Genomic DNA, 16388 nt, shown 5'->3' on the forward strand with positions numbered 1-16388 from the left:
CCAAACCAGCAGAAACTCCAACCACGTCACTTCCGGTTTATTTAATCACTTCAATACCCGCCCATTGTCATTTGACGTCCACAGATGTGATCTACCATCCTGGGTGGACGTCAAATGACGTCCTGGGCTTTGCGGGTGGATATCTGAATGATGCCTGCAGCTAGAGGCATCATCCAGATATCCTTTTGTTCTGCCGGCGATTCTGAGCAACATAAGAATGATCAAAGCGGCGGTTTCCGCCGCTTGATCGTTCTTACAGGCGGCGGGACGGGACACCCCCCCCCCCCTCCCCCCCCCCTCCGGTGCTTCTCCGGGCTCTCCCGTGCCATCGGGGGCCCAGGGAAAGAATCGTCCGGCACTCGCATGAAGCATAGAGATGACTGGTGACCAGATGGTCACCAGTCATCTCTATGACCGTCGGAGGACCCGGGCACGATGTGATGACGTCACGCCCGGGTCCCCGTAAGTAAACAAAGCCGCAATTGCGGCTAGTAAGCAACAGTATTTATGAGATCGGTGAATTTTTTTTTCACCGATCTCATGGTTTCCAGCCTGGAGGAGAGATGCAGGGTCTTATTATCTCCATAAAGAGGACCTGTCACACACATTTCCTATTACAAGGGATGTTTACATTCCTTGTAATAGGAATAAAAGTAAAAAAAAAATTAGAAAAGAAGTGTAAAAAAAGAAAAAAAGAAAAGAATAAAAAATAAAATTAAAACGCCCCTGTCCCCGGTAGCTCACGCGCAGTAGCGAACGCACACGCAAGTCCCGCCGACATATGTGAACGCCGTTTAAACCACATATGTGAGGTATCGCCGCGTGCATTAGAGCGCCAGCAACAATTCTAGTACTAGATCTCCTCTGTAAATCTAAACTGGTAACCTGTAAAAAAAAATGTAAGCGTTGCCTATGGAGATTTTTAAGTACTGAAGTTTGGCGCCATTCCATGAGTGTGCGCAATTTTAAAGCGTGACATGTTAGGTATCTATTTACTCGGTGTAACATAATCTTTCACATTATAACAAAAAATTGGGCTAACTTTAATGTTTTGTTATTTTTTTTAATTCATGAAACAATTTTTTTCCAAAGAAATGGTGTTTGAAAAATTATTGCGCGAATACCGTGCAAGATAAAACGTTGCAATGACCGTTGTTTTATTGCCTAGGGCAGTGATGGCGAACCTTGGCACCCCAGATGTTTTGGAACTACATTTCCCATGATGCACCACTACACTGCAGAGTGCATGAGCATCATGGGAAATGTAGTTTCAAAACATCTGGGGTGCCAAGGTTCGCCATCACTGGCCTAGGGTGTCTGCTAAAAAAACATATATAATGTTTGGGGGTTCTGTGTAATTTTCATGCAAAAAAATGATGATTTTTACATGTAGGAGAGAAGTGCCAGAATAGGCCCGGTAATGAGGTGTGTATAAAAGCCTGGTATTGAAGTGGTTAATACCTTAGTAATCAGACATTTTGACGAATTGGTGGTTGGACGTAGCACCGACAACCGAATAGAGTTCGGTACAGGAAGACTGATCTGTGTTGTCGGCACAGTGGCTAACAAAGACAAAGTTGTCGCCGCCTCGGAGGCGGCCATTTTCTTGGCTAGTATCGGAGCCGATTAAGAATCTCCGCTCGTAATACCCTGCACCGGACTCTATTTGGTTGCCAGTGTTGCTTCCAACCACCAATACGTCAAAAAATCCTGGTTTTAAATAAACCCGAAGTTAAAGCGGAGGTCCACACATAATGGAACCTCCGCTGTCCGGATTCCTCAACCCCCCCCCCGTTCCGGTGTCACATTTGGCACCTTTTTAAGGGGGAGCAGAACCTGTCTAAGGCAGGCATTTGCACTTCCGGGCATAGACCCCCGCATTATCTAAGGAAATCTATGCCACGTCCACCCCCCCCCCCCTGCTGTCTTCTAGGAGACACACGGGTCCCAGAAGACAGCAGGGACCAGTGGCATTGCGCAGCGCGAGTCGCGCATGCACAGTAGGGAACCAGGGAATGAAGCCGCAAGGCTTCACTTCCTGATTCTCTTACCGAATATGGTGGCGGCAGCAGCAGCAGCATCCGAGAGCCGAGGCAGAGATCGGCTTCAGTGCCAACATCGCGGGCGCGCTGGACAAGTAAGTGTCCTTATTTTAAAAATCAATAGCTGCAGTATTTTGTAGCTGCTGACTTTAAAAAAAAATTGGCGGACCTCTGCTTTAAGCAGTTGGAGTTTCTGACTGGTTGGAGAACTTGACAGAACACCGTTTAGGGCTCATGTACATTCTAGCAAGGGGGCCATAGAGCATGCAGGGGCAACCAAAACCTGCATACAGCAGAAACTGTTGGTCTTTGAGAAGTTTATGGAGGTTCTGTGGACACTCATGTAACACCGTACAGCTTCCTTGACCTTGTGTCCTTATGGCTGAGCCCTTAGGAGGATTCCACTACTATTTTCTGTGTGACGCCCATCAGATGTACAGTTGTACTAAAAATAATAGCAGTGTGTTTTTCCATGCATACAAATGCATTGGGAATATTGCACAGTTTATTCCAAATCAAAACATGAAGAAAAAGGTTACAAATTTGTTATTACTTTACACAAAATGAAGAATATTCGATTTTTCCAAAAAAAGCAAAAATAGTAGTGTCTGCATTTTTCTTTACAAACTCGCACATATTCTGTATAAACTGAAAGATACTTAACGCGGAGGTTCACCCTCAAACTGAACTTTCTGTCTAACATATCTGCAGCCTTAACATATCCCTGTAGCGTTATAATTTTTTTAAGATCGGTACCCTTACCTGTATTCCGCATGACTTACGGGTCTTCTTCCCTGCGGGGAGTGGGCGTGTCGCTCCTTTTTCCCGACGAGGCGTAATGGGAGCTGTGCGCAAGGTCTCCTGGGAGTGACATTTCAACACTCACAGGAGACCATCCAAAATAGCTAGGCGTGTATTCTCGCACTAGCATGAGTGTCGCGGGAAGCGGGTCACATGACTCGCAAAGCGCGTCATGTGACAAGGAATCCAGGAAGTGTTTGCTTGTGGGCTTCACACTGCCCACAAGCAAGATGGAAAAGCCCTGGACTTATTTTTATAACTTATTCTTCACGAAAACGGAACCGACGGAGGGAAGAGCGACTAGCAAGTGAGTAGTACCGTGCTAGCTAGATTGCAAAGCATTGCATATTTTATAAAAAAAATGCATAACCCGCGGAACCTCCGCTTTAAAGATTTAGCTTTCCTGTGAGTCACTGAACTAATATTTAGTTGTATAAACACTGTTCCTGAGAACTGCTTCACATCTGTGTTGGAGTCCACCAACTTCTGGCACCTGTGAACAGATATTCCAGTCCAGGATGATTGCATCACATTCCACCATTCCTCTGCGTTTGCGTTTTTGGTTTCAATGCATTTTGGATGTCACCCCACAAGTTTTATATTGGATTAAGGTCTGGAGATTGTGGTGGCCACTTCATAACTTTAATCTTGATGTTGTGCCATTTCTCTTCATTCCAGTCAATGTGTTCTTAGGCTAATTGTAACCTGCTCCTCAATGGGTCTTTGCAGGGGCTTCTTGCCGATAGCTTGGCTTCACATAGGCGTCTTCTAAATGTTACAGTCCTCACAGGTGACTTTTAGACCACCTTTGATCACCCTGGAGCTGATCTTTGGCTGAGTCATTGCCATTTTTTTTTTTTGTTTGTTTTTTCATCCATTCGAATGGTAGTTTATTTTTTTCCACATCTTTCTGGTTTTGGTTGCCATTTTGAAGCATTTGAGATCATTTTAACATGTTTTTCTGGACCAGTGCAAAAAGCAAAGTCGATAAAAACATGGATGAGCAAGTTTGAAGTGCTTCTGAAAGAATGGTCGAAAATTCCCATAGACACACTCCTCAACCTTGTGCACAGCCTTCCCAGAAGAGTTGAAGCCGTTTATAGCTACAAAGGGTGGGCCAACTCAGTATTGAGCCCTATAGGCTAAGACTGAGATGCCATTAAATTTAAAGGAGTGGTTCACCCTAAAAACTACTTTTTTTATTACACTGGCCCCCCACATTACAATACGATTAAGGCTATTATTTTTTTTTTGATGCTGTACATACCTTTTGTACAGCATATTCACCCGTTGCTTCGGGGTTGCGAGTCCCGCGGAGTGGGCGTTCCTAACATGTCTGTGATTGACATTTTGACCAAAAACGAGCTCCCCCCCGTCGCGTAAGCCGCGTCACGATTGGCGAAAGGAGCCGAACGGCGATGCGCATGCGCAGTATAGCGCCGACTCGCCGTTCGGCTCCTTTCGCCAACCGTGACGCGGCGTACGCGACGGGGGGAGCTCGTTTTTGGTCAAAATGTCAATCACAGACATGTTAGGAACGCCCACTCCCGCGGGACTCGCAACCCCGAAGCAACGGGTGAATATGCTGTACGAAGGTATGTACAGCATCAAAAAAATAATAATAGCCTTAATCGTATTGTAATGTGGGGGGCCAGTGTAATAAAAAAAAGTAGTTTTTAGGGTGAACCACCCCTTTAATATGCGTGTAAAGGCAGGCATCCCAATACATCTGAAAATTATAGGGGTTTATTTATGAAAAGCAAATCCACTTTGCACTACAAGTGCAAACTGCACTTGAAATTGCACTGAAAGTGCACTTGGAAGTGCAGTCACTGTAGATCCGAGGGGTACATGCAAGGAAAATAAAAAACACCATTTTAGCTTGCACATGATTGGATAATAAAATCAGCAACGTTTCCCCTCATTTCATGTCTTCCCCTCAGATTTACAGCGACTGCACTTCCACTGCACTGTCTTTCGTAAATAACCCTCAGTGTATTTATGTATTTTTAAGTAGCTACCATATACAGTTGCGCTCATAAGTTTACATACTCTGGCAGAATTTATGATTTCTTGGCCATTTTTCAGAGAATATGAATAACACAAAACATTTTTTTCATTCATGGTTAGTGTTTGGCTGAAGCCATTTTTTCCCCTCAATCAACTGTTTACTCGTTTTAAATCATAATCCCAACAGAAACTACAAAAATTACCCTGATCAAAAGTAAATTTTTGATCATGCACACAAGTTGACACAAAGGGATTTGAATGGCTATTAAAGGTAACCATCCTCACCTGTGATCTGTTTGCTTGTAATTAGTGTGTGTGTATAAAAGGTCAATGAGTTTCTGGCCTCCTGACAGACCCTTGCATCTTTCATCCAGTGCTGCACTGACATTTCTGGATTCTGAGTCATGGGGAAAGCAAAAGAATTGTCAAAGAAAAAGGTAGTTGAACTGTATAAAACAGGAAGGGGATATAAAAAGATATCCAAGGAATTGAGAATGCCAATCGGCAGTGTTCAAACTCTAATCAAGAAGTGGGAAATAAGGGGTTCTGTTGAAACCAAACCACGGTTAGGTAGACCAACTAAAATTTTAGCCACAAATGCCAGGAAAATTGTTTGGGATGTAAAGAAAAACCCACAAATAACTTCAAGTGAAATACAGGACTCTCTGAAAACATGTGGTGTGGCTGTTTCAAGATGCACAATAAAGAGGCACTTGAAGAAAGATGGGCTGCATGGTCAAGTCGCCAGGAGAAAGCCATTACTACGCAAATGCCATAAAGTATCCCACTTATAATGCGCCAAATGGCACAGAGACAACCCTTTTGGGCCCTGCGCCTCCGTAACTAAGGGGCAAATCTACCTGAATCCGGGCCACTGTCACCAATGATGGGAGTTAAGTTAGAAAGCGCCTTCATATTCGTGTAGGAAGTTTTCTAACCGTCTTTCTCAATTCTGAGTAAAGTGCGTAGTTAGAAATCGGTAGTTATATTTTAGGAATTAGTCGAATACGGTGGTCATAGTCAATCTCCAACTTCTTCTTCTGTCTTGGGGATCCCAAGAGTATCTCCCTGCTATAAATTAAAATTTTGAACCTGTCTTGTTTGAAAGCTTGGGGGCATCCACCCCGTTATGTGTTCCAGCACCTCCTGTTGTGCTTTTCTTTACTATAGAGTGAAAAACCCAACAGAGAATGTGGGACCCCTTATAATGCCACAGCTGTCAGAAGGTTAAAGCGGAGGTTCACCCGTATATATGACTTTTTCCCCTTAGATGAATGCTCGTTTTGTCTAGGGGAATCGGCTAGTTGTTTTAAAATATGAGCCGTACTTACCGTTTACGAGATGCATCTTCTCCGTCGCTTGCTGGACTGGGCGTTCCTATGTTGATTGACAGTCTTCCGAGAGGCTTCCGACGGTCGCATCCATCGCGTCACGATTTTCCGAAAGAAGCCGAACGTCGGTGCGCAGGCGCAGTATAGAGCCGCACCGACGTTCGGCTTCTTTCGGCTAATAGTGACGCGATGGATGCGACCGTCAGAAGCCTCTTGGAAGACTGTCAATCAAGAAGGAACGCCCGCTCCCGAAGATCCATACCCGGAAGCGACGGAGAAGATGCATCTCGAAAACGGGTAAGTACGGATCATATTTTAAAACAACTAGCCGATTCCCCTAGACAAAATGAGCATGAATCTAAGGGGAAAAGATCAAAAAATAAATAAATGGGTGAACTCCCGCTTTAAGTCCTGCTAGATCACTTCAGGCTGGCCCCTTTTTCAGCTTTGGCTATATAAGCTTTACTGTTGCTGAAGGGGGAAGAAAGCAACAGGAAGGACATAGACTGTATGGGGGCAGCAAAGATTGGGGAAGGAGAAAAGAAGAGCAGGAGTGGTTACAGGGCAAACTCTGCTGCCAGGGAGACACAAGAGTTGCATTTTCAATGACAGTATCTTATCTCATCTCCCTGATATTCCCTCCTTTCTTCCTCAGCAACCAGGGTATGAATTTCAGCACTATCAGCCTTCCTCTTCCGCTGAGCCAAGACATGCAATCAAAGCTGAAAATATATACATGTTTTAATTGCAGAAAGTGATATATATAGGTAGATTCAGTAAGAGTTAGGTCGGCTTATCTATTGATAAGTCGGCCTAACTCAGAATCTACGCCGACTTATGTTTAAGTGTATGCTCAAACAGAGATACGCTTAAACATATCTAAGATAAGATGGCTTGCGCCGTCCTATCTTAGGTTGCAATTTTTCGGATGGCCGCTAGGTGGCGCTTCCATTGCGGTCGGCGTAGAATATGTAAATTAGTTGATACGCCGATTCTCGAACGTACACCCGGCCGCAGTCGATATACGCCGTTTCCATAAGGCATTAGCAGGCCTAAAGTTATTCCATCTATTAGGTGGAATAACAATGTTAAAGTATGGCCGCCGTTCCCGCCGCGAGATTCGAATTTTTTACGTCGTTTGCGTAAGTCGTCCGCGAATCGGGATTTACGTTGTTTACGTCCACGTCGAAATCAGTAGGCCCGTGCGGCGTACTTAGCCGTAATGCACACTGGGAAATGTAGGCGCCCGGCGCATGCGCAGTAAAAAAAAAAAGTCAAAAATGTGAGGTCAAGCCTCATTAACATAAAACACGCCCCCCTCCAACACATTTGAATTAGCCGCCCTTACGCCCGCCCGCTTTAGGCTACGCCGCCGTATATTAGCAGGCAAGTACATTGAGAATCATGTACTTGCCTAGCTAACTTACGGCGGCGTAGCCTAAACACGCTAAGCTACGCCGCTGTAACTATAGGCTTCTCTACCTGAATCTACCTAATAGTTTTTGAGACCAAGGTGAAGGGCAGAGTTTCCAATAAGGAAGTGACTGCTCTTTGGGCTTCAACAAAATGGTGGCCTCCAGCAAGAAATAAATGGAGCATTGCTGGAGGCAATTTTTACACTGCATACTCATATATTGTAGCATAAACTTAATGTGGAATGTATGTTCTTTTGATAAAGAACACTAATTGTTATCACATTATTATGGGCAAAGGTCTGCTTTAAAGTAGAATTATGGGCAAAATTACAGGTTCGAGGTGTTGGTAGAATATGCTAAAAACAACCTATTTTAGTATCCATTGTGTGCCGGCAGTGGGGGACAGTGTCTTGCATTGTTACAGCGCAAAGCAATATTGACTTTTTTTTATTCCCTACCAAAAACTGAAAGATTTTTTTTTTTTTTTTTGGTGCACAGACCCTTCAAGTAATTTTTAAATGTAATTCCAGTTAAAAAACGTAACTCGTTTTTTAAACTGTCACCTTTCGCCGCCCCCCAACACCTACACTATATTGTCAAAAGTATTGGGACACCTGCCTTTACACGCACATGAACTTTAATGGCATCCCAGTCTTAGTCCGTAGAGTTCAATATTGAGGTGGCCCACCCTTTGCAGCTATAACAGCTTCAACTCTTCTAAGAAGGCCGTCCACAAGCTTAGGAGTGTGTCTAAGGTCCATAAAGACATGGATGAGCAAGTTTGGGCTGGAGGAACTTGACTGACCTGCACTCAATAGAACACCTTTGGAATAAATTAGAGCGGAGACTGTAAGTCAAACCTTCTCATCCACATGAGTGCCTGACCTCGAAAATGCACTTCTGGAAGAATGGTCAAACATTCCCATAGACACACTCCTAAACCTTGTGGACGGCCTTCCCAGAAAAGTTGAAGCTGTTATAGCTGCAAAGGGCGGGCCAACTCAATATTGAACCCTACGGACTAAGACTGGGATGCCATTAAAGTTCATGTGCGTTACTTGTCGTAACATTATCTTTTATAATTTACCAAAAAATTGGATAATATATTGTGTGCAATACAATTGCAGTTTTTTCCCCAAAAATTTTGGAAATACTGTCTGACATAAAAAAAAATTGCAACATCAATTATTTGATTCTCTAGGGCAGTGGTTCTCAACCTGAGGGTCGAATGATAACTTTCCAGGGGTCACCGAATACTGGGCTGTTCCTGGAGCCCGCATCGCTCTGCCCACGTTTTTGCTGCCGCCCAGCAGGGCTGTCCCTGTAGCCTGTGGCTGCCCATCTGGACTGTGCCTGGAGCCCACAGCAGACCATTCAGTTCATGGCATGGCTGGGCGGCACTAACTAGAAGTCAGCTGACTGGTGAGGAATATGAAGTGGGAGGAGCTGAAGGAGACACTATCTCCTGATTTCGGCATAGGTGTCACCGCTATGAGACACCACAAAGTCGGAGGCAGTAAGTAACACTACCTGCGATTATAGTTGCCATTAAAAGTCCCCACTACGGTTATCAGATCAGCAGATGACCGTGATCAAGAGCACCTAAGTTGGCTGATCAGAACTCCCCCCAGCACTGCCACTCATCCCAACTACCACCACCCACAAAGGAGTAAGAGAAGGAATAAAAATAGAGAATACATGGAAGGGAGAGGAAAAGAGGGGAAGGAACAAAGAAAAAGGGAGAGAAAGAACAATAAAGACAGCAAGAGAGGGATGGGGGGAATAAAAACAAGACATTAGGATAGAGAGGGAGATAAAAGAGAAAGAAAGGAGAACAAAGAGAAAGAGTGGTACATCCTAAAATGTACTATAAGGGGTTTTAATATTGTACGAGTGGAAGGGACTTGGGGAACGCTAAATGTCTGTGGATTAGGGGCGCAAATGACTTGTCTTGCCTTGGGTGCTGACAACCCCACGCTACGAAATTCGTTTTTTTTTTTTACATGGATGTAAAAAGGCTAGTTGGGTTTAAAGCAGAGGTCCCACGAAAAAAAAAATATTAAAAGCCTGCAGCTACAAATACTGCAGCTGCTGACTTTTAATAATGAACACTTACCTGTCCAGCGCCCCTGCGATGTCGGCACCAGAAGACGAGCAATCGCTCGTCTCTCTGCTGCCCCCGTCACCATCCTCAGTAAGGCGGCTTCACTGCCTAATTCCCTACTGCACATGCACCAGTAGCGCGGAACTTTCCCAGTGGTCCCCGCTGTCTAAAGGGACCCGTGTTTTTCCCAGAAGGCAGCGGGGGGGGGGGGAGTGGAGTGACTCCCGTGGGACAGCATGGGTGGCATGAGCACAGGGTGGCATGAGCACAGGGGGACAGAGCATCTTTTAATTTGGGGGGAGAGTGTGGTATGGTGATATGTGCTGGGGAGTGATTTTTTGAGAGGGAAGATGATATGTGCTAGTGGGGGGGGGGGGAATCGGACCCCCCACTAGCACATATCATCTTCCCTCTCAAATCACTTTTTCATTGAATTCAATGCACGTTTTGCCGCGCTAGTTTACAGCCGTGTTTTTTTCTCTCTCTATTCAAAATCAATGGTTCCCTATGGGAGCCCATTGATTTGAATAGGTCGCACCAGAAGTCGGATCAAGATGATCCGACTTGCAGGTCGGCTCGTGTGCGGAGAATCTTGAAGGGGAACCCCCGCAAAAATTTAAAAAAAATTAGCGTGAGGTTTTCCCGAAGGATGATACCAAGCCCTTTGGTCTGGTATGGATCTTAAGGGGAATCCCCCACACCGAAAAAAAAACGGCGTGGGGGACTTTTATCCAAGCACGCAGCCCGGCAGGTCAGGAAGGGGGGCGAGCAAACGCCCCCCCTCCTACACCGTACCAGGCCACATGCCCTCAACATGGGGGGGGGTTGGCACTGCGCCCCCACCCCAAAGCACCTTGCTCTCATGTTGATGGGGACAAGGGTCTCTTCCCGACAACCCTGGCCGTTGGTTGTCGGGGTCTGCGAGCGGCGGGCTTATCGGAATCTGAGAGCCCCCTTTAATAAGGGGGCCCCCAGATCCCGGCCCCCCACCCTATGTGAATGAGTATGGGGTACATCGTACCCCTACCCATTCACCTGGTGGTAGAAAAATGTCAATAAAAAAAAAACACTACACAGGTTTTAAAGTAGTTTATTAGGCAGCTCCGGGGGTCTTCTTCCGACTTCGGGGTTTTTCTTCCGGGCACCACCGCTGTCTTCTTTCAGCTCTTTTACCTGCGGCAGCCCGGTCTTCTCCCTTCTTCGGGGGGTCTTCTTCCGACTTCGGGGGGTCTTCCGACTTCTCTGCTCTCTTCTCCCACTCTACGGATCATCAACATGGGGCAAGGTGCTTTGGGGTGGGGGGGCGCAGTGCCCCCCTGCCCCAAAGCACCAACCCCCCCCCTCATGTTGAGGGCATGTGGCCTGGTATGGTGTAGGAGGAGGGGCGCTCGCCCGCCCCCCTTCCTGACCTGCCGGGCTGTGTGCTCGGATAAGGGTCTGGTAAGGATCCTGGGAGAACCCCCAAGCCGTTTTGTTTTTTTTTTCGGTGTGGGGATTCCCCTTAAGGTCCAGACCGAAGGGCTTGGTATCATCCTGGGGAAAACCTCACGCAAAAAAATGTTTTAATTTTCGTGGGATACCCCTTCAAGATTCTCCACACACGAGCCACCCCACAAGTCGGATCATCTTGATCCGACTTCTGGTGCGACCTCTATTCAAATCAATGGGCTCCCATAGAGAACCATTGATTTTGAATAGAGAAAGAAACCCCGGACGAGGCATAACACAGCGTTAAGCCTCGTTAAATCACGTTTTCCGGCATCTGACGTCTTTATAGCTCTAACGCTGGAGCTTCAGAACGCACTGGTCTGTTTTTTTTTTTTTTTTTGCAGCTTAAAAATGGCTCGGCCATTTACAGCTCAAAAACGTCATAGTGGGCATTATACCTAGGCTAACATGGAGAGCTGTTTTTAAGCTGCAAAAAACGCCCAGAAAAGTGGCTGTAAAAACGTCCGTGGACATGAGGCCTAAGACTTGAAACACTGTTCCAAATATGTTTACAAATGTATGAAGAAAGCACAGTCTTCATTCTATACCTCTGCTAAAGGAATCCAATCACTGCAATCATCCTTGTTCTAGAATGTCTGTACAGGATTTTATTATAATAAAATTTGTTATTCGATAGTGAGAACAGTGGTGTCTGATATCTCTCTTCTGGGGCATGCATGGCTCCCAACTGTCCCTGATTTCAAGGGACTGTCCCGGATTTAGAACAAAGTCCATCTGTCCATATTTCCTCCTCATTTTGGTCTGATCTATATAGTTGTATATAAAATGCACAATTTCTTTCAAAAAGTGTTTCCCAGAGCTAAACATTTTCATCTAATTGTTTTAATTGTTGCATTTGTAAATTGAAAGGCCAATATAAAGGAATAGTTGTGGTAAAAATAAAAAAAGAAAAGCATTTGTGGGTGTAACTTTTTTTATATATATATATATATATATATATATATATATATATAATTTTTCCTTTAAGGGGGGCATGGCAGGGGGTGTGTCCTATGCTACATACTTATGCTAATCAGTGTCCCTCGTTCCCCTCTCAAAAAGTTGGGAGGTATGGGCATGGGTAGTGTCGCCACCATTGTTCTGGAAAAATAAGGGACCCGAAGGTAGGTGGAGTAGGAGGTGGGGCTAATACAAGCAAGCTGCGCCTAACTATATTTAATGGGCCTGAGTTAGACCTGCATCACATGGGCTTAAAGCGGATGGAAACCCAAAATAGTTTTTTTTTTTTTTTTTTTAGGGCTGTTACTGATTAAAATGTTCATGTTCGATTAATCGATTTTTTTTTTATCGATTAAAGAGGAGTTCCACCCAAATTTGGAACTTCCTCTTAACCCACTCCTCTCCCCCTTACATGCCACATTTGGCATGTAATTTTTTTGGGGGGGGAGTGGGGGCTTCAGCAAGAGTGGGACTTCCTGTCCCACTTCCTCCTTCCTGTAGGCGACTAAGCTTAGTCGCCTTCAGGAAGTGGCTGCTGTTGGCGATCGCCTAGGACACGTCACAGGTCCTAGGCGATCTCCTGGCCAATTACACGGCGCGGCGCCGGGCCGCGCCGCTCGCGCATGCGCAGTGCCGCGCCGCTCGCGCTCGCGCATGCGCAGTGGGTGCCCGGCCGTGAAGCCGAAAGCTGTCACGGCCGGGTGCCCACACTGAAGATGAAGACGCCGGCCGGGGAGGGGGGGAGAGGAGCGGAGCCCCGGCCGGCGCGTCGCTGGAGCGCTGGAGCAGGTAAGTGCCTGTTTATTAAAAGCCAGCAGCTACACTTTTTGTTGCTGCTGACTTTTAATAAACACACAAATGGCTGGAACTCCCCTTTAATCTACTCATTTCGATTAATTATAACGCACATACATTTTTCAGATCACCACCATATATAGTCCCCACTGTAATATCCACATCTCCCCCACAGACATCTAACCCCCCCCCTCCCACTGTATAGGAAGATTAGAGCTTGCTTAGTCTTACCAGAGAAGCCAGCCAAACACGAGCAGTTGAGGCTGGGTAATGACGTCAGCGCCTCGCTCTAGGCTCACCTAGCAGGTGTCACGTGATCTCGGATCCCTACTTAGTTACGTCACGTGACGTCAGTTACGTGATGAAGTCAGGAGACACGTGACGTAACGACGTAGGGATTCGAGATCACGTGACACCTGCGCAAGCCGGAGGCCAGCAGAGAAACATAAGACGGCGCTGTGGACGCCGCGTCTTGTATATTGTTTGCACCACTAATATTTTATTGATGTAAGAGTCCACTTTTACCTACCAATAAAGTACCCCCCTTTTTTACTGTACTTCACTATTGGAGGCATCCGTTCTCTTCTTTCTCCCCCTGGCTCACATGGAGCATTGAGCACCCTTACAGGTCCATTTCCCATTTAAAATCGGCACCAGTAATAGATGTAAGAGGCGGCTATAGAGGACACCATCGGGAAGGAGTGAGACACATACCCCGGATACGCATACACCCATGTTACATGCCATTATATAGTAGCAGTAAGGTGAGAGTTCTGGGAGACTGATTATGGATGCTTCTTCACTTTACACTGATTCACCACCAGCTATTTTTGAGAAGACCACTATACTAGTCTATTAATACCATCCTACTCCTTTGTTCAAGGACATTTCATTTTATTTTCTTAAAGCGGTTCTCCACCCTAAAGTGGAGTCCCGCTGATCGGAACCCTCCCCCCCTCCGGTGTCACATTTGACACCTTTCAGGGGGAGGGGGTGCAGACACCTGTCTAAAGACAGGTATTTGCACCCACTTCCGGCCACACGCTACGGGCAAAAGACGGGTTTTTCTGACTTCCCGTCTGTCGCCCGTTGTGTGCTGGGAACACTCGGCTCCCAGCACACAGCGTGTGAGCCAATCGGCGGGCGCAGCGCGACTCGCGCATGCGCCGTAGGGAACCGGGCAGTGAAGCCGCAGCGCTTCACTTCCTGGTTCCCTCAGCGTGGATGGCGGGGGGAGCAGCAGAGTGACGAGCGATCGCTCGTGCTCTGCTGCGATCGGCGCTGGACTCCAGGACAGGTAAGTGTCCTAATATTAAAAGTCAGCAGCTGCAGTATTTGTAGCTAGTGGCTTTTAATATTTTGTTCCCATGGCACATCCGCTTTAAGACATCATTTATTTATCTATTGTCACTTTTGTGATTAAGTCTTATTGTTTTTCATCGCCATACATTTTCACTTTGTATCAGGTTTTACTGATGGATATGTTATGAGCTTTTGTTGTGGACACATATTTTAGTAGTTTACACTACTGTTTGGAGCGCTTATCACATTCTTATTTCATTTATTGTTTGTGTATTGTGAACACTTTTAGATAGAGCTACTCTGAACGTTACTCATTATATACACTTTAATACTTTAACACTGATCTACTCACAGTAGCGCAAGAGTTTTTTATTTTATTCTAGGAAGGTACAGAAGGTGGAATAGGATTTCTTGGGCAATTTCTGGAATCAAAACCTCCAAGGAACTCCTCAGCATTATCCAGAAATAAAAAAATTATAATAATAATTAATTGCTCATTCCACAGCTAAATATTTTCAAGAAGAAATGGCTGATCAGGAAGTTGAAAGGTGCATTTAAAGTGGAGGTTCACCCAAAAACTCAATTTTTAACATTAGATCGAGGCTCATTTTGGGAAGCAGAATTGGGTGTTTTTTTTTTAAACTGAAGCAGTACTTACCTTTTTAGAGATAGATCTTCTCCGCCGCTTCCGGGTATGGGCTGCGGGACTGGGCGTTCCTATTTGATTGACAGGCTTCCGACGGTCGCATACAGCGCGTCACGATTTTCCGAAAGTAGCCGTACGTCGGTGCGCAGGCGCCGTATAGAGCCGCACAGACGTTTGGCTTTTTTTGGCTACTCGTGACGTGATGTATGCGACCGTCGGAAGCCTGTCAATCAAATAGGAACGCCCAGTCCCGAAGACCATACCCGGAAGCGGCGGAGAAGATCTATCTCTAAAACGGTAAGTACTGCTTCGTTTTAAAAAAAAAAACACCCGATTCTGCTTCCCAAAATGAGCCTCAATCTAATGTAAAAAAAAAAAAAAAATTGGGTGAACTCCCGCTTTAACAGAGACAAGTCTACATATTAGAAACATGTGTGGTACAATAAAGTTTATTGAGGGGAGAAAAAAAAACAAAAAAATAAAACAAAGGACGTCCTGCACCCGGAAGTGCTGAGCTATCGCTCTCTGAAGTCGGTGTTCTGTCAAATTCTCCAACCCTTTTTTAAAAATCCTCCAATACACGTCACTTCCGGTTTATTTAAACCATCAGTAATTTGACAGCACACCGGGTTGCTTCCTCCCGGAAGAGACGTGGCGTGTCCAGCGGTGTCCGCGCCGCTGAGTGATGTGATTGGCCGGGAGGAGCAGCAGCATTGGTGTGCAGGCAGTTCGGGGGGAAGAGGATGAGCAGGAGAGAGCGGGCTGGGAGCGCCGCCGCTGCCCCGCTTCTGGTCACCCTGTGCGGTCTGCTCCGGCTTTGTAATGGAGGGAGGTCTCTGCCGGCCATCAGCGATGACATCCCATTCCGACTCAACTGGCCGGGACCGGACTTCTCGCTGGTAAGTGACTGGTGTTGAAATAAAGGAAGGGAGGAGAAGGGGGGTCACGTGACACAGGGGTCTGCAGGAGGGGGAGGGGACACCGGAATTGGGGGGGGGCAGCACTAATCTTTGCACGGGCACTTCCGGTTCCACAGGTGTGCCCCTGGAAATGCTTCCCAGGAATACTCAGGTCCTATTTATAAAGAAGTGGTGAGTGTGACCCGTCCGCCGTGGTCTGCTCCCCTTCTAGAAGGTTCTACGCCTTCTGGAGACGCTTACCGACGCATTGGAGGAATGGTGACCCAAGCGCCGCCATTCAATAAAAACACAAAATATCGCCCCCCCCGTCACGGCCTCGTCTCCGATTTATTGTCACCCAGTAATCCCACCATCTAGGGTCTCCTCATCCAATCGGAGAACGCCTTGTATCCGTTTGAAAGGCAGTCGTAGAATGGACACAGTGCTGAGTGACCGCCTGTAGTCTAAAGGGGCCCCTACAGTGATGTCAGCGATCCGCTGGGTCCTGTGCCGTCCCACGGGGTGGGGTCACCCGCTTGGCACTTACACTGTCCGCAGGACGCCTTGTATGTTTTTCAACCACCTCCCGCCATAT

At 46.3% G+C, this 16388-nt stretch overlaps 1 protein-coding gene across 1 annotated transcript in view; it reads left to right on the top strand.

Moving 5' to 3' along the window:
* The first annotated feature begins 15494 nt into the window (after positions 1-15494).
* ERLEC1 (endoplasmic reticulum lectin 1) overlaps positions 15495-16388 on the top strand; it is a 45374-nt gene continuing 44480 nt past the window's right edge. The window contains exon 1 of the mRNA XM_040351633.1: positions 15495-15793. Coding sequence (XP_040207567.1) covers positions 15638-15793 — 156 coding nt within the window. The 5' untranslated portion in view covers positions 15495-15637. The remainder of the gene's footprint in view (positions 15794-16388) is intronic.

Source organism: Rana temporaria, chromosome 4, assembly GCF_905171775.1.
Source record: "Rana temporaria chromosome 4, aRanTem1.1, whole genome shotgun sequence".
NCBI lineage: Eukaryota > Metazoa > Chordata > Amphibia > Anura > Ranidae > Rana > Rana temporaria.